The sequence below is a fragment of the Lepidochelys kempii genome, chromosome 5 (assembly GCF_965140285.1).
Source record: "Lepidochelys kempii isolate rLepKem1 chromosome 5, rLepKem1.hap1, whole genome shotgun sequence".
In the NCBI taxonomy this organism is placed as follows: domain Eukaryota; kingdom Metazoa; phylum Chordata; order Testudines; family Cheloniidae; genus Lepidochelys; species Lepidochelys kempii.
In genome coordinates, this window is record NC_136384.1 from 11,953,467 (window position 1) to 11,979,381 (window position 25,915).

The 25,915-nt window shown below is 40.4% G+C and overlaps 1 protein-coding gene across 1 annotated transcript in view; it reads left to right on the forward strand.

Moving 5' to 3' along the window:
* Positions 1-25,639, forward strand: part of SETBP1 (SET binding protein 1) — a 324,256-nt gene extending 298,617 nt beyond the window's left edge. Inside the window, exons 4-5 of the mRNA XM_073343441.2 lie at positions 10,254-10,424; positions 20,358-25,639. Of these exons, the coding sequence (XP_073199542.2) occupies positions 10,254-10,424; positions 20,358-20,923 (737 nt within the window). The 3' untranslated portion in view covers positions 20,924-25,639. The remainder of the gene's footprint in view (positions 1-10,253; positions 10,425-20,357) is intronic.
* The last annotated feature ends 276 nt before the right edge of the window (positions 25,640-25,915 follow it).

Here is a 25,915-nt window from a genome sequence, read left to right on the forward strand (position 1 = left end):
TGGTGGCAGGGACTATTCACTACAATGAGATGTTTCCTCACTGCAAGAGGCTTTTGGCCTAGCAAATGAGAGATTGAAACCATGAATTGAACCCAGAGATTCCTGCATGCTAACAAAGAATGCTACCAGTATGATATCAATCCAGCCCAACAAGCTTCTTTAAAAGGGAAATCCAAAATAATTGAATTTAAAACATAGGAGCAGATTTTGCAAACAGCAGAAACCTAGGGCCATGTGCAATTTGAAACCAAAATTACTGATGTGTTTACAGAAAGCAATCATATCTCTTCTCAGCCTTCATTTTGATAGGCTAAATCAGCCACACTCCTGTCTTCTCTCATAAGACAGTCTCTCCATTTCCCTGATCATCCGTGTATCCTATCACTGCACCTGTTCCAATCTGAATTTATCATCCTTGAACATGGGTAACCAGAATTGTACTGGTAAACTTTCTTTGCAGCATTCAATTTCTCTCGAATTACCCCCAGGCCAACACTTTCAAAGTGTCTGAAGTTAGGCACCTGAATCTAGATTTAGGCTGCGGTTCTGTGGGAGTCTTAAGCACTCAGCATCTCTGAAAATCAGGCATCCTATTTCGGTGCTTGGATGCAGATTAAAATGCCTAATTTAACAGGCATGCAGGTTTGAAAATCCCTGCTTTGTAACTCTCTGAAGTTCATAGTTTTTGTTCCCATAGTTCTGTGGCCTAACCAAACATTCAGACAGCATGAGTATTTCAATAGTTTCTGCCACTTCTGACCCTTCCCCTTTTGATACTATCACCCCGTTGCCCCAACGAAACAAACAGAATTATCAGAAAAACTCTCGGTTATTCATAATTTTGTTTGTTTGGGGTGCGATATTCTCCTGCTACTTTTTGGCTATTTAAAGGGAACATATTTCTAAGTATCCTTAGTCTGACTGCTTGATGCAATAAATATGCGTATTGTAATGGGTAAGGCAATTTATCCTGAGAAGAGCCTAAAGCATTCCAATGTAACCTCCAATTCCTAAAGCATTCCAATGTAACCTCCGTGAACATGAAAGCGAGAGATGAGTCTGCACCAAACTTCTGGATCAGAGCACCCCCAAAATGTTAGGAAAGCTCAGATCTAGATGTGAAGGATTGTTTAAGGTGAAAGCATAACTGCAAATGCTGTTAATGGTTAGCATTCTTTTCAGTTTTCTTGTTCCATTCTTCTCATACCAGGCATCCTTTCACTTGATTCGTTCTGGTAGGCGATTTCCCTTATTCATTGTGCCTTCTCTTCCCAATCTATCATTTATCTCCTATACCTAACTATCTGCCCCACTTTATTCCTCTCTGCACCATTCACCTCTTTATCCTGTTCTTCATAATTCAGATTTGTTCTTGTGTTTTGGTTCTTCTGAGGTCTCTCCTGACCTTGAAGTCTTTCAGTCTTTCCATTCTCCCTCTTACGCTTCTACTGTTTACGTTAACTGCAGCAGCAATTTTAATGAAAACCACTCTGAATAAAGTATTTCCTGCAGTATTTTCCATCAGGAGTTCACCAAGAGCAATGGTTTTTCACTGAGGTTTCCAAAAGAGGTACCACAGAAAAGACTATTAATCTGAGCAATGATTGAAATACAAATCAAATTCGTACAATAATTCCATACTGTCCAATGTTTTAGATGTTTCTAGAGCACAAATAGAAGAGAGCAGCAATCTAAGCACTATATATTATATTTAAGTGCTGACTAGTTATTAAAACTTTTGCCACTTTGTTTAATCTGCAATAACATTGCTGATCTTACCCAGGCATCTGTTTAAACATATTTTCATGTTAATAATGCAGTCAGTTACTGTGGTTTTCAGAAGAAAAGGTAAAAAAAAATCATATCTATCTATCTAGACTATGGGGAGAGAGACACACATACACACATCCCCGTGCATATTATTTTTCCTCTCTGGTGTTGATACGGTAAGCATTTTGTAGTGATAAATCGGCATTAAACTGGGCTGAATGGACTCAGTTATTAAAACAAAGCCAACATGAGCCTTTCTAAAAATAAAAACTCCTTGGTTGCAGTCTAATAGGTTGCACTGTATACTGGAACTTCCTTCAATTGCAGAGATTTTTTTTAGCCATTCTGTATACTGGAGAGCTAGTCATGGTATAGTTCTTTGAGTGAACGGTGATGTGGGTCTTGGTTTATTGAAGCAAAATCATAGTGTCGGAAGGCACGGTGGTTCAGTGGCTAGAGTAGGGACCTTGGACTCAGTTTAAGTGGGTTCTGGTCTCATCTCTACCCTCATGGATCTTGGCTACTTAGATTTTCAGCTTTTGGGGACAAACACTGTCTCTCACTCTGTGTCCGTACAGTACCTAGCACAGTGGGGTCACAGTCCTGGTCAGAACGTCTAGAAGCTATCATATAAATGGTAAATATCAATAATTGAAAGAACAGTAGTTAAGTCAATGTGACATATACAAATGTTTATTGATTTCCATTGGCCGGATGCCAAGGTTAACAATTTCAGGGTATTTTGGCAGGGTTGGCTTTGGATTTTTTTTTGCAGCGGTGGGGAGGGTTGGAGTACAAAGAGACATCACTTCTCGTGATTCACTGACGAGGTGGCCAATAAATTTTGCTGTCTTCTCTGAACTTTGAGGTCTTCATTACATTCTCTGATACTTTCCTTTCTATCCTTTTCTGCACTGGATGTATCGGAACATATGTCTGACTCCATCATTGCCTCAAGCCCAGCTCTTGAGCCTCATTCACCCTTAAATCACCAGCAGCTTGACACAACCTACTTCACTTGTCACCAGCTCACCAATGGGAGCTGTCTGTGCCCCATTTAATCTGTGAAAAATATGGATCCCTTCCAATCTCAACTATTGCCTCATGCATTCCTGTTTTCTCTGCCACAGTTAAAAATGATCACCTCTATCTGGAAAAAAAAAAAGAACAAAAATACCTGACTTGACCCTTCTTCGTTATTTGAGAACTAAGATCTCACCTTCATCCTGCCTTTCCTCAGCAGTGGTCTGGAGAAAGAGGTCTTCACTCCCTTTTCTGACTACCTCTACCAACATAGTCTCTTTCTGCACTAGACCATTTTACTGAGACTGTTTTTCTCAGATAATGATTTGTCCATGGCCACATATCCCTTTTTTCAACCTTCCTAGTAGCTTTTTATCACTGTCCTTCTTAAATCCCTTAAAGAAGAATCTTCAGTATGCACTTCTGGGTTGAATCCTTCTTTACATCTAAAATACAGTGGGTTTTTTTTTTCATTTCTTCCTAAGATTTTCTTTTCCTCTTGTGTCTTCTGCTGTGGAGCTCTTCACTTCTATGCCTAGCTTTTCTTTTCTGTATATTAAAGCTTCATTCTCTGGGATATTCCATTGCTAATTTCAAGCTTTGACCTATTTTTATACGTGCAACACCAGTTCTGCATTGCCCTTGACTCATCATGTCTCCGTACTGTCCATCTGTCTGGACTCTGCTGTAGCTCACGAAAGCTCATGCTCAAATAAATTGGTTAGTCTCTAAGGTGCCACAAGTACTCCTTTTCTTTTTGCGAATACAGACTAACACGGCTGTTACTCTGAAACCTGTCATCTAACTACAGTTTCCACTAAACTCATTGCTTCAAGATCCTGGTCAAAAGTCTCTTTAGTCCTGTCTCTGAATCCACTAACACACTCCTTGACCCTTAGTTCACATGGCCTTGAATATTGGAGCTATCCTTCTTCTGAAGTAGCCCTTTCTTCCCCTATTTCTCTTATCATTAATTCCATCCATCGCTATCCTGTGAATTTAACCAAAATCTGCTTTTACTTTGACCCTGCTTTTCTTGAAATCCTTGTTCATGCCTTAATCACATCCTGGCTGAACTATTTCAATGCTTTCTTTGTCGACCTTTCAAAACTTCAGGGAGTCCAGAATTTTGCAGCCAGACTATTCTTTTGCTCTTGGAATGGAGTTGCTCAAATACTACAGTGTTGGGCAGTAGAAGAACTGGAATAAAATCATTTCCTCCATCAGCTTCAGTGGGTTCCTATTTGTCTTGAAGTTAATAATTGCACTTCTGGACTCTCAGTGCCCTACCTCCCAAACTTCATGTCTACCTGTCCCCAAGGTCGCTTCTTGTACTCCTCCATTCTAAGGACTCAGTCAAAGAGTCTTGTGTCCCTTGTGTTTTCATGAAGGGAGTATACTTAGATTGGGGGAAAGGATGGAGAGTGTAGGATCTGTCTCCCTTCTTCCCAGTGCTGTGTATGTCCCTCTGCAGGGTTGGAGCATCAAAAAGTAATCCAGTATTTAGTGTGGTATTTGTCTCCTTGAGTGCCTGATCCACAAAGGCTGCTACAGCACCCGGTTAGGGAATTTGGCCCTTTAGTTCAAGCTGTAGAAGTTCACCCTCTTAGATGTGGAGGATCCTGGGCAGTTCACAGTGGTGACCAAACAGATGGCTATTACAGGTTCTCACCCAGGGGGTATTCTTGCACGGACAGCTTGTACTTAACAACTAAATTGTTTTTATTTAATCATTGTGTATCACTAGAAACTGGTGTCAACTGCAACTCTCTGCAATCCAGGACCCCATCTCTCAAGTAAGAGGGTGACCTTCAGCCTCTGCTGACATATCCCCACATTGCTACGTAACGAGCTGCAGCTCCACACAGTCCTCACCCCTGCAGGATTGAGCACAGAGTGGGTGCTGGGGCTATTACTATGCTGTCTGTCAAGAAATGCGATTATCTTAGCATAGTGGCTTTGAGGGGGAGAAAAACTTGAATAAGATTTCTTGAACTCAGGCACAGAGACTCACCCAAGTAGACAGGAATGGCAAGATGCATTTAACCTCATTCGTTTCAGCAGGGCTGACTCTGCGCAATCCATCAGTGTACAGATACATTAGAGGAACTCAACTATTTCCACATCTCATTTACATAATGGATGGGATGTGAAATGAGTCCTATGGAAAAGAAGCACCCTGGAGGCACTAAAGTTTATCACAATACATAAGAGTTCTTTTAGATCATTGCATTAAATTTCCACTAACAAGATAAATTAATTGTCTGTATTACTGTACTAACCCAAAGCGGATAAAGTGTGTGTTTTCAGCAGAGGAAGGCAGCTGTTCGAGACAGCTTCGTGGTTATAGGAGGAGGCAGGAGAGATTAGTATGTCTCCCAGTATTTGCATGCCATCATGCCAGTCCTCTCGCTGCCTCTTTAAGAAATCTGGCTCCTTTCTAATCAGATGTTGGACTTCAGCTTTATTAGTGAGGTGAGGGAGAATGAGTAAATCAACTGTATCAGACAAGCCTCAGGACATCTAGAAATTGATCATTCTGCAGAAATAAGCACTCTTGTGTTTATTAGCTGGGAGTTCATCACTATCGCTTCTCTTTATCCCATTCCTAAGAGATTTCAAAGCTATCATCATGGCATTAGCTCTTCTGAGTGTAGTACCTCAGATAAAGATCGGGAGATCTATCTAATGATGGCTTTCTCTCTCTCTCTTTCTCTCCCTCCCAAGTTTAGAGCTATTCTGCTCTTTTTAAAAATGGAAGAAAATTGGTGAGGTGCAGTAAAGTACAGTCTTGGTGTCTTAAAATTTCACCTCCACTGATGGCAGTGCAAGCCTTTAAAAAAAAATAAACAGGAATTCTGTGCTATTGAATGGGACTCACTGTATATGGTAGAAAATCCCCTGCAGAAGGGGCAGAATTTGAAGGCTCTAAGAGGAGAGGAAACAGGAGAGTAAAAGCCATGGAGCAGAACTGTACATTAAAAGTACAGCTATTTTAAAATGATAATACATGTCAAATGGAAGCCATGGAAGTGAATTCCACAAGTTAGATAGGAAATAATATTACTTTAAGAAGAATAATTACTTTCCTTAACTACATTTATCACATGGTAATTCAGTTCCCTCTTCTGGAGCATGATTCAGTGCTAAGCTTTTGACTGATCTACGTAAAATCCACTAAAAAAAAAAAGATTTACCAGATATTAGGCTTCTTCTGGTTCTTATTCAAAGTAAACAGTAATCAAAATGCAAATAATTTGATCCAGTTAATGTTGAGATGTGAATTACCATGCAAATGTACTGTATAACTAAACCATGTAAAGAGAGAGAAAAAAGCTCTCTTCCTATAAGAGCAGTGTGATGCATAAACAGATGAAGTACAGTAGTGAATTCTCACAATTCGGTAAGTTATGTGAAATATAATGTAATGATCCCTCGGAATAGAAAACCATTCCACAGCAGCAACTTCACAGCACTCTTTTATGTCTTAGCTGATGTCCTCTTTAGCGTGGCTTTAGCAATGGCACGGTTATTATTTATGATTTGTATTGAGCTAGCACCTAGAGGCTCCAATCAGGAGCTAAATACATATATAACAAAAAGATGGATGCTGACCTAAAGTGTTTGCAATGTAAGTATAAAGATGAGAGAAAGTAGATGGCTGCAATATATGGAGAGAGCACAAGGTAACTATAAGGCAGGCATTGTCATTTAATATAGGTTAGTAGAGCACCTAACACCGTGGGGCCCAACTTAGCTGTGGCCTTTAGGCACTACTGCAGTGTGAATGCTAAATGATATTAGTAATTTTAAATTAATGTATTAAGTACCAGCCAAAGCACATCCACTGCTAGACAATGAATGACAAAGTCAAATTTGTACCAGAATATTGAGAGACACTATAAACTGTAAAGAGCTTTTAAAAAAGGACCAGTTTTACATCATGATTGTCTTCTTGCTTAATCGGGTTTTACACCGGTAATACTTTGACTTGAATAGAGCTATTTCCTGATGTACACTGGTAGAAATGAGAGGTGCATCATCCCTTTACTGTTCTAGATTGTTCATAATACCCCCTTAGAGATTAAAAACAACAATTTTTCTCTTCTGGATTTGTCCTGGTTTTTCCATTTGGCAAATATTGATTAATTTCCCCTCTGCTTTGGCCTGGTTTGCTTACTTGTTCATGTATTCGTTATTATATATAATGTCAGCAGGGCTCTGGGAATTGAAGGGTTGAATCTGACTCACTTACTTACTTCTGAATCAGGAGTAAATTTATTAATATCAACAGAGTAATGGCAGTGTAAATAAGATCAGACTCAGGACAAGGGTTTATAATTCAACTTGTGCTCTCTCTGTTCCTGGATGTAAACAGAAGCAAAATACTAAATATTGTAGGATCACACAGAGAATGCATATTTTAAATGATGAGTTCTCATTGACAAAGCGGTGGATATTAAGTCTGGAAAAAATTTCCACTAGATTCTAAGGTACATGACAATTTGGGCTTCTTGTGTGTGGCCTTCCAAACAGCCTCAAGAAGAGGGAGTGACAGTAGGGTAGCCTGCGCCAATAACCTGGAAGACACAAGATTTGGGTTCTACTCTAAACCCTGACATTGACTCATTGTGTTGCCTGGGGCGAGTCATTGCACTGTTCTGTGCCTCGGTTTCCCTATCTGTAAAAACTGAGATTACAATGTCGACGCACTTTTGCAAAGCACTTTGAGATCTGTAGGGGAAGTTATGATTTTCACTCATATCTCAGTATAAAGCCAAATCAGCAAATTAGGTCAGTGTAGTAGTTCAGTCTTAATTTTCACCTGGTAAATTAGACAAAACAAAGTGCATAAAACCTTACAAAGCAAAAAAAAAAAAAAAAAAACATACCAGTGACCCCCTTGTGCACTTGTGACAAGCTGCAACTGGAGGGGATAGTCTTTAAAGTAATTCATTAAATGTGTAATTCTTCCTTGGGATGAGGATTTTCCTCAATGATTTGTATGACCTCGCTAAACCCACCGAGGTGGTAATTGAGCAGCAACTTCTTCTTCAGAAGAAACAGAATAAAAATATTGAAAATATTGACTCACCCTGAAGGCAGTAAGCAGCACTTTGGTCTTTGACCTTTAAGCGTCCTAGGGTAGTCAATAACCCGGCTGTCAGATGCTGTGCTTGCCACTGATCTTGATTTGGGAGTAGTTTAACCTTGAACCAAGATCCAAGTAACCACGGCAACAGGAAGTAGGCCTCTACATTCAAGGAGTGGGAATCCATAAATCAAGGTCCCTAATGCAAACACTGTGTGCAGGTAGAGATTTGAGAGGATAAGTGGTTTGGGAGGGATTACCTTTGCAAAATGAATGGCTGTCCCTTGATATGCTGGAGCACAGTTTCACAGGCTTTTTTCTTTTTTTTTTTTAATCAATAGAGGTCAACAGGTTACAGCTGCATGTTTTCATACAGCTTTTTATACAGGCCCTTCAGTTTAATTATAACCAGATGTTGGCTTCATGAGGTTGTTAGCAGTATTATATACCCTGTGTATGTACACACACACACATAACAATTTATCTATAGACTCACATACAGAGAAAGACAACCTTAATTCTGGCATTTCCTAACTTTTGAGTGCACAGCTTTGCAAACTTAATGTTTGTTTAATGTCGTTTTTGTATGTGATATACATGTTACATAGACATGCAAAAACGACATTAAACAAACATCAAGTTTGCAAAGCTGTGCACTCAAAAGTTAGGAAATGCCAGAATTAAGGCTGTCTTTGCAACCTTAATTCAGCCCCCTGGTGTGTATGCATTATGGTGTGGTGTGTAATTACATGATCACATACTATTTTTTCCATAGGACCCCTGCCTCATTTAGTGCACAGGATGGACAGTACTCATTTAATGAGAAACTAGTCAACATTTTGTTTTCCCCTTGTTGTTACTTATTTACTGCACGTTATTCAAACCCTCCTTCTTATTTACTCCACATTATTGAGGGCCATCTCATGGGCTTTTCTCTGGTGCCCATCACTATAGATTCAGAGTGCCTCAAACATTAATGATTTTGTTTTCAGCACATACCTGGGAGGTGAGAAGGTGCTATTATCCCCATTGTACACAGGCACAGAGAAATTAAGGAAAAAAGTGCCCAATTTGAAACACTTGGAAGTGATTTTTCAGAGTACTTAGCATTATATAGCACTCTATGTTTAAAGCACAGCTCCCACTGACCTCTGATGCAGCTGAGAGTGCTCATCATTTCTCCAAATCGGATGCCAGGGTCTCAAGTCAGGCACCTAGAAAATGAAGAATACCCACATAATTAGTGGACACTTATGAAAAGTTTAGTTCAAGTGACTTCCCTAGCATCATATAAGAATGCTGACAGAGGCCAGGGATAAACTCCAGTTCTCCAGGGTAGCATTCAACTGCCTTGACCATGAAACCCTCCTTTCTATTCCTGCTATTCCTGCCTCATTCAATACATTCCTTCTAACTTCTGCACCAGATGACGCCAGGAGCCCTACAGACAACTCTGTCTTTCACTACTCAGCCCTGATCGACCCCCAGAGGACTGAATGAGGCAGGACCCTGTGAAAAAAAAATCCATCCCAACGAATTAAAGTTTGACATAGTCATAAGCTATTGAAAGATGGGTCTTTCCAGTAAGAAGGGTAGGGCAACCTTAATAATAGGTGTGGCTACCAGCCCCACCTATAATACACACCCACTATCTCCAGAAAGTTTTACATCTTTGGAACATTGGTATCATTCTAATTTGTTTCCTGTTTGTATAATATCCTGTCTCAAGATTTGTTGGCAGAATTTTGGACATCAAAGCTCATAATTTCCTTGACATACCCTCAGCTCCGTGACCGCTCTCAGACAAAAAAAACCAATGAGTCAATTGTGGATTCTCCATCATGGACAATTTTTAAATCAAGATTGGATGTTTTTTTCTAAAAGATCTGTTCTAGGATTTATTTTGGGGAAGTTTTGAAGGTCAGACTAGATATCACAATGGTCTCTTCAGGCCTTGGGATCTATAAATAAGTGATTATAACAGAGAAGTTTATAAGTGAATGTGGCGGACACAGTAGGTAGGGGAACTGATAAATGGAAAATGCCACTGAATAGCGATGTGGTCATGCCTGTGTTTGTATATATTTGTTTTGTGCAAAAAATAGACTTCTGGGATTATTCTGTTAGCTGAGCATTGTTTATAGAGAACTGTGATGGTACATCCTGAGGCAAAACTATTAAAAACAAATAAAAATCATGATCCTTGCTGAGATCAAAACCATATTACACACACTAGTAGGGAAGTATGGAAATATACTGGGACACTAAGACAGCAACAGTTCATCCTGTCTATTAGATACCTATCACAGCACTCCTGTATACTTCATATTTATTCATCCAAATATTTTTTTTTATTTACAATCCCCAGGAATAACAAGTCCCCACTTAAAAGCAGACCAGACTTCACTTCATAGTAGAATGGAAAGTTCTGCCTGTAACATGATGACCAGAAGGAAACCAGCAGCTATTGAAAATATTGCAATGCCACCAACGCCCGTGTTATCGCTCCTACCTTCATCCTCAGCAACATCTGATGCAGGTAACTGTGTCTTCCCTCTGTCCCGTCTGTCTGTTTTTCTATCCGTTCATTACCAGAGTCCAGTTAGCGGAACAATTTGTGCATGTGCAACTATTACTGACTTCGGTAGCACTTGGTTGTGTGTGTAATCGATTGGGATAATCAGACCCCGTTTTTTCTAACATTTCCTTATCACTGTGGTATCCGAGCTCTTCAGAGCTATATTAATCAAAGGATACCAGCACCATTGTACTAGTGAGATAAGTTGTGCCATCATTCGTGGCTGGAGCAATGGATTAGAAGTCAGGATTCTTGGATTCTATTCCCAGCCCTGGCATTCATTGCTTGCTACCTAGCAGTTTTCATCTAATGTTCCCACCATGCCAAATGCACAATGAACATCGAAGAAGCAGCTGAGGTAGCCTTTTGTATATATAATCCACTGGTGAATGTGTGTCACAAGCACTCATCTGTGCCAGTCCATAGAGGACATGAGTTGTTACAGCCTATAGCTAAATAGCCTTAGCTCTGGAGTGCCCTGGTTGAGTCTTTTGTGTGTTGGCCAAGATGGCAGCCATCACATCTACTCAGATTATTTTAGTGTGATTTCATATATTGCACCTGGTGCAATGGACAGGGCCTTAAAAGTAAATGGGAAAAAATAAGTAATTAAGAGTAGCATTGGGTATATTCCTCTCTCTGAAACTGTTTTCCAGTCTACCCATGTTCTGTGCTACTGTTCCAAATGAGATCATTCCTGGTGATGATTTCCTTTGGTTAGAAATGTAGCTATCATTTGCCCATCATCTTTGTTAATCTGTGAAGCTTGGGTAAAAAGATAGGTCTTGCATTGTGACTTGAATGTGACAAGACTAGGAGCTTTGTCTACACTTAAAATGCTGCAGTTGTGCCATTGTGACCCTTTAGTGTAGACATTACCTATGCCGACAGGAGGGATTCTCCGATCAGCGTAGGTAATCATAGAATCATAGAATCATAGAATATCAGGGTTGGAAGGGACCCCAGAAGGTCATCTAGTCCAACCCCCTGCTCGAAGCAGGACCAATTCCCAGTTAAATCATCCCAGCCAAGGCTTTGTCAAGCCTGACCTTAAAAACCTCTAAGAAAGGAGATTCTACCACCTCCCTAGGTAACGCATTCCAGTGTTTCACCACCCTCTTAGTGAAAAAGTTTTTCCTAATATCCAATCTAATCCTCCCCCACTGCAACTTGAGACCATTACTCCTCGTTCTGTCATCTGCTACCATTGAGAACAGTCTAGAGCCATCCTCTTTGGAACCCCCTTTCAGGTAGTTGAAAGCAGCTATCAAATCCCCCCTCATTCTTCTCTTCTGCAGGCTAAACAATCCCAGCTCCCTCAGCCTCTCCTCATAACTCATGTGTTCCAGTCCCCTAATCATTTTTGTTGCCCTTCGCTGTACCCTCTCCAATTTATCCACATCCTTCTTGAAGTGTGGGGCCCAAAACTGGACACAGTACTCCAGATGAGGCCTCACCAATGTCGAATAGAGGGGAACGATCACGTCCCTCGATCTGCTCGCTATGCCCCTACTTATACATCCCAAAATGCCATTGGCCTTCTTGGCAACAAGGGCACACTGCTGACTCATATCCAGCTTCTCGTCCACTGTCACCCCTAGGTCCTTTTCCACCTCCCTGAGAGGCTGATTCTTCCATCGACCTAGCACTGTCTACACAGGGACGTGGGTCAACTTTACGCTGCTATGCGGTATGGATTTTTCACACCCCTGACCAACTTAATTAGACCAACCTAATTTTCTAGTTTAGACTAGGCCTTAGGCTAACCCCAGTCTCCAGTAATAGGGAATCCACAGTGCACAGCCCTTCACTGAGATCTTCCTATACCTCGGGAGTTTCTTAACCTTGATATTCCTCAATTTCCCCATTTGCAAAATGGGTATAATAAACGGTTACCATCGTCGCAGAGTTTTGCAAGAATTGGTTATTTAATTGACCTATGTGAAGCACCATTAAAGAGCAAAAGTACTTTGCTTCTAAACGAATCCCTTCATCTCAGATAAATAATGAAAACAAGGGCTCCATGCATAAAGTGGTTTCTGTAAAGATAACCTTTTTGTATAAAATATTCAGGAGTCTCTGTTTATATGCAGGAAAGTATTAAAGAGCTGAGCTAAGGGCAGATTTTTTTTTTAATGCATGAGAATGAAAGCACACAAATATTTTATGATCAGTTGCAAGATGAAAGTGTACGCTTGTCTACATAGTTCACTCGTTCCATTGTCAGAAGTCTAATTAAATTGTTGGTTTATCTGTAGCCCAGATGTTGAAATAATTTAGTGAAAACCAAAAGAAACTGTGTTAATGGAAAAACAGGACAGTACTGTGGATTTCCTGTAATTAATGGGGAGCTCTTTGAAAACTTCTTGATTCAAACCAAGTCTACAAACTGAGCCCAGCTGTTGAGCAAACACTGTTCTCTGTACTATGCTGTTGTAAATGGCCTCAGGCAACTCCAAAGGGATCTGTAATGACAGTCATTAAGAATAATCTTTAGTGCTACAGACAGACCATAGCTGTCTGGAATAAAGTTAGGGAGTTAGTGGTGAACTCCCCAACAGTATGATGAACCTGTGCTCACCTCTTCATGTAACACAGTGATTCATACAGTTTTAAACCAGCACTGGAAATGTCTAGCTTAAGCAAAGCTTCCCCACTTTGCCTCAGAAGCTATTTCCTGTGTCATATCAATACTCTGTGGCTTCCTCGCATGGCCTGTAACCATTTCAATTTGTCTCTATTTGCGAGACAGAACGACATTGCATCTGTGCAGATGAAGAGAGAAGAGAAATAAACTCCAGCCCTTTCCAAATAGTTTCTTGTTTTCTTGCAAGTCATAAAAATGTCTTTTTAAGGATTTGATTGATTTTGTTGTTGTTGTTTTTAATTATTGTGACTCAGGGGGAGGCAGGTTTGTTTGTATCTGGAGGGTGGGATAATAATGGAGTAGGTGTGTAAGGGCTCAGTTGGAAAGAGGACCCATTGAGATGGGTGTGACTGGTCTGAGACTTTATGGTGTGTTTTCACAGGCTACCCCTGAACCAGGGTACTTGTACAGGGCACGGGAGCATTTGTGAAGAGCTAGTCTATGTTAGCCATGGGGAAACCTCACTCAGTTGGTGTCAGATAGACGTCCAGAACTGCAGGTCCTTATCTGAATTAATATCCATACCTTGGGATAACGGAACCCTCAATGGGCTCTGACTCTTTCCCTGTGGCTCTTCATTATCTTTGAAGTAAAAGCTCTTTCTCCTGTCTAGTAGCTCCTCTGAGTGGAGTGAAGGGAAGGTGCACCTAACATTTCTTCTTTGAGACTGATGCCTAAGACCATCCTTCTGTCCCTCTCCCACAGCTCCTCTTCACAGTGTGGGAAGTTTAGTATTTGCTCTCTTCCATTTCTTGCCTCCAACTGTTGGGGCAGCTCCTTTCGTGGGAAGGTCAGAAGACATCCTATCCCTACCAGCAGCCTCACTGGTGCTGTAATCAAACTCCCTGCATTCTGGGTTGCATTCTGTAGGCCCGTCTGACATCACATCGCCTTTGAGAAGTAGTGGCATGATTGCCCAGAGTGGGCCTTTCAGAACAATCCAGGAAAGAGGAAGGTATATAGGGAGGCTGGCAGGGCTGGTTGGGAGAGTCATAAGGCTAGTAGGATGGACCATGAGATGAGGTAAATAGGGTGGGTCTTTAACAAAACGTTTAAAGGCTTTAAAAAGGTTCAGCGCATAGGATGGGTGGTTGAGGTTGGCCTGTTTTGAATCTGTTCTGGTTCATGTAGCCTCTAGGCTCTAGCCAGATTGTTCCAAATAGACACAAGCCCTCATTAGGGGCAATGCAGAGCCATACCGCCAGTCCCTCAAGCAGCACAATGTTTCCTCTTGCTCCCCGCTACACAAAGGCAATGGTCCTGCTTCACCATCCCTTTGGATGGACCCGCCTGCTCCAAAGGCCAGCACTCAGTTGGAGTAGGACTATTGCCTCATCCCTTTTGCGGTACTAGAAGAGAACACTCCTCTAGTTACAAGCGGCCTAAAAGTGAAGGATAAAGTAAATACAGGAAAAAAGATGCAAAAGAACTACTGAATCCAAATAAATATTCTAACCGCCCTGGAACTGGGTTCTGATCTATGTGAATCAAATTGCAAAGATAAGTTCTTACGTAGATTGTCAGCTCTTTGGGGCATGGACTGTTGTTTTGTTCTCTGTTTATACAGCACCCGGCACTTTGAGGTTCTGGACCATGAGTGGGCCCCCTAGGCACTACAGTAATACAAATAACAAATGATAATAATAAATATAAAGATTAACTCTTATTACGCTTAACCATGGTACAACATGCCAAGTAGGAATGTAAGAGTACATTGTACATTGCAGTTCGCTCACTAAGAGTTTCCAGATGACTTAATAACACATAATGGTCCTCAGTCCATAAGTGGCTCCCTTTGACAATTCTCTTTGATATATCAGCACAGGCACACCTCATTAAATCCTATGTTCAATCAAATGGCCCTGACGCTCCCCAACAATCTGGCTCATAGTGAATAGAGACTACAGCTAGGTGAACCAGTACATATTCAATACAAGCCAATCATTCTATGCGCTGAACCTTTTTAAAGCTTTTAAAAGTTTTGTTAAAGACCCACCCTATTTACCTCATAGGCCTGGTATATTCAAGAGATACATACTTATAATTGATAAAATATCACAACACACCTCATAGACAAATAAACTTTACGATCAGAAGGCACCATCATGCTCCTCTTGTCTGACCTCCTGCACAAAGTGTTTTATTAGAAATAACAGCTCAGAAGCTTCAAGAGTAGAAGGGCAAAAACATCCATGTTAACATCTGACTGGCTTCCTGAGGATAGCCCTGAAATAGTGAAAGAGTCCAGTACTCTAACAGGCATGCCTAACACTTGGAAGTGAGAGAAAATGGTAGAATCCAACAGAAGGTGGCTGGCAACTTGCCAATTTAACAGTCCATTCCAAGGTCCAACCGCCCGGGAGTTAATTATACATGAGGAAGAAGAGAAGGTATATAAACAAAACCAAGGAAGACACTAGATCTAAGCTTCTGGAGGATATCCAGAATGCTGCTGAAAAGAGTTAATAGCCGTATCACATGTCCACCCACTCATTAAGGGAAAAAAGTCCACCTCAGTGGCAGAATGGCCCACTTCAAAAGTAACTGTTTTGAGAAAAATATGTGGGGGATGATCAGAAAGTCACTGGCGCAGCAACAGCCGTTATTGGCAGATAGCTGATAAGAAGCATTATAATCCTCAGAGAACTTTGGTTGCTTTGGTTTATTTCCATTTGATTTGGGTGGGGGGAGAGGGGAATTCAAACTGGAAGAGGTGCAGAGAAGGGCTACTGGGATGATCCAAGGAATGGAAAACCTACCTTATGAGAGGAGACTCAAAGAGCTTGGCACGTTTACCCTAACCAAAAGAAGGCTGCGGGGAGGTATGATTGCTCTCTGTAAATACATCAGAGGGATAAATACTAAAGAGGGAGAGGAGTTATTTAAGTTACACACCAGTGTGGACCCAAGAACAAATGGCTATAAACTGGCCGTCAACAAGTTTAGGCTCGAAATTAGACAAAGGTTTCTAACCATCAGAGGAGTGAAGTTCTGGAACAGTCTTCCAAAGGGAGCAGTGGGGGCAAAAATACCTAACTGGCTTCAAATCTGAGCTTGTTAAGTTTATGGAGGGGATGGCATGATGGGACTGCCTACGATGGCATGTGGCCCATCGGCAGCGGCCGGAAACAAAAATCCCCAACTGCTGGAAACGGGATACTAGATGGGGAGGGCTCTGAGTTGGTACAGAGAATTCTTTCCCAGGTGTCTGCCTGGTGGGTCTTGTCCACATGCTCAGGGTCTAACTGATCGCCATATTTGGGATCGGGAAGGAATTTTCCCCCAGGTCAGATTGGCTGAGACCCTGGGTTTTTTTCACCTTCCTCTGCAGCATGGGTCGCTTGCAGGTTTAAACTAGGGTAAATGGTGAATTATCTGTAACATGAAGACTTTAAACCATGATTTGAGGACTTCAGTAACTCAACCAGAGGTCTATTTCAGGAGTGGGTGAGGTTCTGTGGCGTGCAATGTGCAGGAGGTCAGACTTGGATGATCACGATCTGACCTTAATGTCGATGAGTCTATGAAAAGGAAGGGAAGAGAGTGTGGCCAACTCTTTGCAAATTTGTCTCAAATTTCCCAAAATCTGGTGTATGTTTTTAAATCCACACCTTCTATGGTTACTTGCTTTCATGAAAATCTCAGCTTTTTCTTTTCTTTTTTAAGTTTAAGTTTCTACCCTCATGGTTGCAGAGAAATGCTTGAAAATGTGACCGGAGTGCATCCAGAAAACAATTCTCTTTTTAAAAAGCAAATAAAAAGACCTCCCCCCCCCCCCTTTTTTTTTTTTTTTTTTAGGATTTTAAAGCCAATCTCATGAGTTTTAAATGCCTGGGGTTGGCAATACTGGAAAATGTAACGGTAGCCACTGGAGTCAGTTGACATTGACTCTTGCCCTGTGACAGGGATGTGACCATGTCCCAGACCATGTGATCAGGCCAGGAAATAAAGCCAGTCTCTTACCAGCACTCAACCCGAGAACACCTAATCTCCACTTTTTAGGGGTGACCAAAATACTAGCAGGGAATTTAGTGCAACTAATTGGATTTTTCCCTAGCAGTTTGGGTATTTGATTTCCAGCCTTTCTGTATTTGTTACCAAAATGACTGCATTCCTTTTTTCTTTGTCCTCTATGAGTCACAAACTGTCAGTGATTTTTTTTTGGGGGGGGGGGGGGACGACAGCGGGCTACATATGGAAAATAGATTTTGTTTTGTAATTAATGAAAACCAGACTTTGGGAAGTTGGCCATCCAGGTCTTTATTTATATGAGAGCATATGTCTGTGTTTTGTTTATGACTCACTCCTACTTCTTGCATTGTAACTTGGGTTTGTTTCTGCAAGCTCTTTGTGGAATCCAAGCAACCTGGTGCTGTAAGAGCCAATAATTTATGTTCTCCAAAGGGGAAAGACAATGAATGAGTTTTCTACTCTGAAATTGGTGTATCCCAGAGCAAGCAAGTAGTGTTTTCTTTCACTGGACTGTTCCTGGTTATCTACAGAAAATGTTAAAATAGAACTTTATTTTAAACTACCGCTATAAGGATTGGGCTGTTATCCACGAAGGGAGTGATAACCCCCAAGTGAACCTTTCTATAAATTGTGGCTGCTTTTGAAATTTCGAGGATTTGAAACCCAAGTGACTGCTTGACAGTCAGGTGTAAATTAAGTTTGCAAGTAGACATGGACCAAGGTTAATTTAGTGGGATATATTTTATTCTTTACTACAAAATTCTGAATTCTCTCATTTCTTTTCTGTTAGTGCAGAACAGATAGGTTAGGAGTAAAAGGAAATCCACATTATTTCAGTAGTTTAATCAATACATTCTGTTTCATTCACAAAGGGATAGTCACTTACTCATAAGCTGCGAGCAAGTTATGAACTGTGAACCGAAGCCCCCATCCAGTGAAGAACAATTAGACAATTTAAGAAAGACATCAAAGGTCTAGCGTCCTAAGCAAAGGACTGGGAGCCAGGAACTGCTGAGTTCTGTTCCCAGCTTGGACAGTGACTCACTGTGTGATCTTGGGCAAGTGACTTAACTACAGTCTTAGATTCTGATCTAAGCTACAGTGGTCTGAATTAAGGGCTTGAGCTGAAGTCAATGGGAATTTTTCCATTAACTTCAATAAACCTTGGATCAGGCCCTAACAACTTTGCAGTCAATGGAGATAAGTCGTCATAAAACCAGTGTTAGAGAGATCAGAACCAGACTCTGTGGGTCTCAACTTTCCCATGTGCAAGACTGAGTTAATAATACTTATCTAGTTCACCAAGATGTCATTTGGACTAATTGGTTCATGTTTGCACAGACCTTTAAAAAACAGAAAGTGCCACTACATAAATTCTGGTGTTATATGCGTCCCATGCAATCCTACTGATGCCAAGAATCCCATTCAAGTGAACTCAGAATTCAGCCCTAAGATTGTTAGCACTATTATTACTACATTTTAAAGTATACAAGCAACATTTTTCTGATTTTGAAATTAGCATTATTTGTGCCAGGTTTTCTTTTTAAAAAAAATGCTTAATTTTGTAAGGGCAAAATTCTGTACAACCCAATGGAAATTCAATATTAAAACAATATCTTCCATCATAGGTACTTACTTGGTCCCCTTTTACTGTAATCTTTGGGCGCCTCACAATCTTTTAAATCTATGTATCCTCACAACACCCTGGTTAGGTGGGGAAGTTCTTTTACCCCAATTATGCTAGATATGGGCCTCGTGGGATTTTCAAAACACCTAGGCATTCATTGATTTTAATGAGAGTTAGGTACCTAGGTGCTTGTGAAAATCCTATTAGTCACCTATGTGCATCTTCAGTTGTCTAAAACCTTTAGAAAGTTGGCCCAAAGTGACTTGTCCAAGGTCTTAGGCACAGGAGAGACTTGTGCCCGAGTCTCTAGAGTGCTAATCTAGAATCCTAACCACTGGATCATCTTTCCTTTCATTATAGGTTCTCAGCCTGTCTTAGAAAAACAAATATAGTAAGGGAATTGAATGACAGTCTTGCACCTGAGTACTAATATTAGAAATTCTGGTAAGTTTTAGGGGATTTTTTGCAATGAATAAATTTTGCATATGCACATTCACTCTTTGGTCTTCCCAGAAAACTAGTGCTGAAGCATTTTGAGAAAAGGTGTTTTAATGAGGTGTTTTGGATGCTTCTCTGATTGTACTTTGAGTTTCTCTTATCCACAGATATTACAGAATGTAACTTACAAAAAATCTACCGTGATTCGCATTAAAGAGACAGTATTTAGTCTCCGTTACTGCTCGGGTATCTGAGAAATTAGTTATATTCTCTCTAAGTGTAGGCATTTACAGTCGTATCTCAGATACTGCAATGTGGCAACTGTTGTTTACTGGACTTTTCCGGTTTGACTGTAGTGTAGAGAGCTATCAGTTTTATGACTGATTAGTTCAGGTGGTGATATTAAGGAGCACAAGCTGTATTAGTGAGTCTGGGAGCCAAAGAGAACCACAGAGTCTATGTCCACTGGCTTCAATAACGAGTCTCCTTTATAGTCATTACAACTGATTCCTGTCACTTCTCAACTGCAGTGGATACTGCAGTGACCATTAAAGGGCAGGGTGAAGCCATCAAGTGTGCAGATTTTGTGATGTATGCCAAATTGGTGACCAGTCCTACCAAGGTTGACAGCTAGTATAGTAAATCAGTGTGGCATCTCTTCACTACCATGCCCTCCAACCCCACGGGAAGGCATCAGAGCAGAGACAGAGAGCAGGCCTCTTCGTGGCAGTCCCATACAACAGTGGGGTTAAATCAAGTCCATTGTAAAACATGTTGTAGTGAAGTCTTTATTGCTTTGGAGTTTCACAAGTCATTAGGCAAAAGGAATGAAAAGCAGGTTGGCCACTACAGGTTGCTCCAGAGAGGACATGAAGATGGATAGATCTTTGAGGATTGTTATGTAGTCGGGGTCCTAAAGTCTTTTATCTAAACTGGCAATAAAGATTATAACAATTGTTCTTCCATGGCTAATTCCGCCACTATCAGAAATAATCTTGTCTTCTTCTTCTTTTTTAATTGCTTTTTCTATGCAGGTTTCCATCTTTCTGTCATTATTTATCATCATCCATTACTATTAATCATTTCATTCTGCCCTGTTAAACATGTTAAAAAAACCCAGCTTTTCACCTTTCTAAAGGTGGCAGGAGTGAGACAGTTTTCATTCATTTTTGTTTTAACAATGGATGTTTCTCTCCCTTTCTCCCCACAGCCAGTTCACCACTGAAAAAGAGATTCAAGCGTCGGGAAATTGAAGCAATCCAGTGTGAGGTGCGCAAGATGTGCAACTATACCAAGATCCTGTCCACCAAAAAGAACTTGGATCACGTGAACAAAATCCTGAAAGCCAAGCGGCTGCAGAGACAATCAAAGACAGGCAATAACTTCGTAAAGAAGAGGAGAGGGCGTCCCCGGAAGCAACCTTTCTCATTTGACGAAGACTCCAGAGACCAAATGCCAGTTCTGGAAAAATGCGTTGACCTTCCCAGCAAACGAGGTCAGAGACCCACATTGAACCCTTTAATACTGGAGCAAGCAGCCAGTCAAGATACAGTGATGGCCACTATTGAGGCTGTAATAAACATGGCTCGAGAGACACCACCGCTTCCCCCTCCTCCCCCGCCACCTCCTCCTCCACCCCCACCCCTTTCCCGGACACCACGAGTTGGAAAGCGGAAAAACAAACCGCATCTGCAGCAGCATCAGGAGGAGGAGGAGGAAATGAAAGTGAAAAGGCACCGGAAAGCAAGAGGAAGTGAAAGTGAAATTCTTCCCTAGTACAGACACATCCAATGGAACGCCTGTATCGGGTGCTGAGCACTTCGTGACCGACACCCTGAAGTGTGTAAGGGGGGTAGGTTCTGCTTGACGCCTGAAGCAGCATCAGAGTCACTCTCCTTTTCAGTAGCGTGGCAGCCATGACCGTTCAGATAGGATGGACCAATAATAATCATCGTCATCATCATCAACTTTGGCACTAGCCCGTAGGAAAAGGGGGAAAGGAGCAGGGTGTGGGTGGGGGAATTTCAAAGTTAATGAGACCATCCACTTTGCAGAGTGTCCAAAACAAATCAGCATCTCAGCATTGCTGTTCTCATATCTTGCAAGCGGAAGGCTGTCTTCTCAGTACGCATCTGAACATCATCATTGGAGCTGCATCGTCGACTTTGATTTTATTTGGCGGGTCAGGCACAACTACGAATAGCTATACCATAGTAGAACTCACTGTAAAAAAAAAAATGTAAATTCCTCAACTGTGATCTCTGTTATGATCTGTTTTAATTCATTTAATTTTTTCAGTTTTATAAACCTGCTGGGCTTTGGGGACATCATAATCCCACATGGCCTGAATCTTACTCTGACTAGACATCTTTTTTCTCAGTTTATTTGCCTACTTATAAGGACTCGCTGCAATATGGACAATACACAAATACAGCCTTACATGCACACACATGCTCGTTCCGAGTGCTATCCTGAGGAATGACGGAATAGCATCACGTTTTAAAATAAGGTGTACATGGATATTCAGTAATGGTAGCACCTTTCTGTTAAGCAACTTGTAATTCCCAGTGGCATGTTAACAAAGGGGTCACCAGCCACCAAGTTGTTTTCATGCTCAGCATATAGCAGTAAAGAACAGCAAGAAACTTCTGGGGAATAGAAAATATTGTACAATATGGATTAAAATCACCAGACATGAGGGGCGGAGGAAGGCCCAATCCTGCTCATTCTCATCACCAGGAACTCCCACTGGAATCAGTGGGACTCCCACGTGCAGAATGTTTGTGGGATTGGATCAAAACTCTGTAGCAATGCCTTGGCGTGTTGTTTAAAAAGAAAATAGCTAAAGTAGGTTGTTTAAAACATACAGACAATAAAACCATATGAAGAAGTAGGTTATTTCTTGGCAATTACTTCGTAAGACAAAAAAGGAATAAGTGTTCTTATCTGAAAAATAAAAATAATGTTCAAAGGGTAGCACCACTGCAATTGTATTAATGCCACTTTGGACAAGTTCTCCAAGTTGTGGTTGCCTTAATAAACTAAAAAGTTTTTTTGTACATAATGTAATTATAAAGCTATCAGTCTGCATGGATGCAAACTGTGTGTGACAAATCGTCTCTTTAAATGGTCAGTTTAAATTGTAAATTTCTCCTTCGAGTTGTACTTTAGCCATTGATTTTAGTTTGGATAAAATATCTGATCTCAATGTCCACAGCCCAGTTAAAAACGGTAAGCAAAACGAAGACTGAAGATGAAAGCTATTCCATTGCAGTAATAAAACTTTTTAAAAGTCAGTTGTTGAAATTTTAAAACAGAAACTTTCAATTTTATTTTATTTGACTTTATTTTTAATTCCTCCAAGATTCTGAACACCTGGCATGGCAAGATTAATGTTAAAAGAGGAAGTGAGGGAAATTCCAGTGAGGGAGTGGAAAGTGGAATTATTAAATGATTCCCTTGTTCGAGAAATCTTTGATGTGGCTTATTGCCAAGGAAATTTCAAATAGCATGACACTAAATAACTAAATAAAAATATTAGTTCTCTGAAAAAAGAACGTGTTTCTTTTCTGTTCTTTATTTACAAAATCATATCAAGACTATGGTGTTAAAGGGACACTGTAAACATAAAGCTCATTCTTTTTAAAGATTGATTTTTTTCTTACTTCTGTTATAGCACCTTAGGTTATTCAGACTGAATGCATTTTTTAAAAAAAATCTAGGGACAAATTTTTTGGTCTTAACTCAGTTAAAAGTCTCATTAAAACCAATGAGAGGGACCATAGAATTCTGTTCCTAATTTGTTTTTGCACCATTTATCCTACCAATTTGCTTTTTGTGGTTTTTTTTTTCTTTTAATTATGATTATTTCCTTTGCAATTCACACAGTTTAGGAGTAGCCTGGTCAGTTTCTCATTCTGTTATCATTAGTTTTGCTTTCTGGTCCTCATAAACTAGCGCAGTGTTGCTGGTTGAAGTCTTGGTACTGCAGAGAAATGTTTAAATTCCCCCGTCCCCCCACCCATAAGAAACTTTATTGGTATTTAGTTTTTAAAGGAATTATTTTTTTCTCGCCCTTTGGCCTAGAACGTTGACAGTGTCTCTTTAAATGCACAAGAAAAGTGTATTCTTGTTTTCCAGGTAGACTGTAAATGGAAACTAATCCCAGCATTGACGAATCCTAGATTCAAACTCAAATGTTCTGTTTCCCCATTAGCAAAACAGAGATTTTCATGTTTAGCGGGTGGAGAAAAGGTCTCAAAGGGCCAAATTCCATCCTTGGATGCCACATGTGTGTCCCATTGAAGATCATCAGAGCTGTCCATGTATCTCCAAGGGCTGAATTTGTTTCCTAAATTGTGGCTATCCCGACAGAGGTGCGCTGGGGAGCTGTGCCCCATACGCATCGACACCTCCCACACAGCATCCAGGCATAATGCAGAGCTAGTTCTCCCTGAGCACTAGACTATGGGGCCAACTCAGTGCTTCATGTCCCCAAGAGGGCCGAACTAGTGGGTTTAGGGGGTGGCCGGAACCCTGCCCCATCACACTCTTGCTAACAACTGAAGGAAATATACAGTATTCTGCCCACAGGCAGACTACTTAAGAGCACCTACACCCCACCACTACTGCCCCACCCCTCTCTCCCCTGCAGTGTTCTGCATAACAGTAAAGGCACAATTAGGAATCAACAGTAGGTATGCAAACAGTAGCTTCCAAAGAGTTTACCATCTAGGTCAAGTGGTCTTTAACTAGCACGACTGAGGATTTGTTTCTTCCGGGCAAGAGCTTGCAATGGAACATAGTAGGAAGCAAGGATGCTCTGATCCAGCATTGGCTGTTTGTCCAAACAACAGCATCGCGCAGCCAATATTGGCTGGCAGATGATTAGCATGCTAATGTGTATGCAGGCAGGCGGAAAATGTTGCTCAGTGGCACTCAGAATTTGTGTTCTGCACGTTGCATAGTCTCTAAAGATGACAGGCAAGTTGCTGACAGAATAATATTATAAGGTGGTGTACTACGTGCAGGTCATAAAGGATTTAGTTTTAGGGCTTAAGGCTAAAATCCCACTCCTGAAGTTTATTACCCAACATTATTCCAGTAACGAGCTTTTTGGGTTTTTTTTCCCCCCTACCACTATTAAGATTTACTGAGGAACTGCCTAAATTCTCAGAACATATTTCCAAGGACTGACTATATAAAGCAAGGAAAGGGGACAGTTGGGAGCGGGGAGAGGAAGCAGTTTCTTGAGCCCTTCCAATACTAAATGTTGCGTGAAGCACCTTGCATGCTTTCGGGCACTGTAGAAATAAACAACAGCAACACTAATTATAATAAATACTAGGGTATCCTACTGCATGGTCCATACTTCTCCATTTTCCAACAGTGTTTTGGACTATTCATTGTGTTTGTATCGGTTGTACTAAGCTGGGCACAATGGGGCCCTGGTCCATGACAGAGGGGTCGTAGGTGCTACAGTAATACAATATATATAATAATAATTATTATTCTATACATAAGGATCTCCCTAACTCCTCTTTTCACAGCCCCCAACTCAGGAAATCACTTAAGCATGTGTTTAAGCACTATCCTCCTTAAAGGGATACTTTTCTGAATTGGGGTGACCCCGATCATGCCTTTGTGATACTTCTTCCTTCTAGCATCATCCAAAATATGAGGTGCAGCAGTTCTGAGACAATTAGAAGCACATTTAAACAAGAGAAACCTAAACCTAAAGACGCCTCTCTAGGTTGTATAAAACACTAAAAAAGAAAACAAAACAACAAAAAAAATAGAAAAAAATTGTAAAACCATAAAAAAGCTGCCAATTGGACAACGTGGGGAAAGCAGTTCAATCCCATGTTGGTTTGTTTTACTTTTTTCTTTTTCTTTAAGCTATTTCTTAAATAATAAATGCACATGAAGTGTTAAATATGTATATACTGTATTTCAAAAAATTAAAAAAAAATTCAAACGAATGGGGCACAAGATTGTTCTATAAGTCGTGCTGGCTAATTTTTAGTTTGTATTCATAAGTGGTTTTTAAAAGCCTTTTTTAAAGTGTAATTTGCATGTTCTACTTTGATTGTATGTAAACATATTTTAGAGCAAAAAAATGTATTTGTATTTTATTGAATATAGAGGCAAGAGAAAAAAACCTTGTACATTGTTTGAAATGTTCTTTTTGTAACAGTTTTTATTCATGAAGCATTTTTGTACATTTAAAAATGGATATGGACTTGGTGTTATTTGAGGCTTAGATACATCTGGCATGCTTTAATGTCATGCTCCTTCATGATCTTAGATGTTGGTTTTTAAACATTTTTTTCTAAAACAAAGCTCAGTCTTTTGGCTACCAAGTCTGGTTAGCACAGTGTAGAGCACTTAACTAAAAAAAAGAGAAAAAAAAAGAAAAAAAAAGAAAAGAAAAGAAAAAAAAGTTAATCCTATTCATATGTTATTCATTGTGTGAAATTAAAGGAATTCAATTCAGTCTAACATGAGTTGTGAATTCTTTTGTCTTATTTTCCATCTGTTTCACATCACTAAGGAGTTTAATAGCTTTTGGATACCAATACCATGCACTCACAAGCCCTCTTTATGGTAATGGGGAAAAACATGCTTCAGTTCGCTTTTTTTCCAAGAATGTTCTTAAAAGTGTAAAAAAAGAAAAAGAGAAACAAAAAAAAATGTCATGTGTTATGCAAAGTGACTTCAGAATTTGTGTCTGGAAAGCTAGGCCTGTGACCACTGGGGCACAAACAG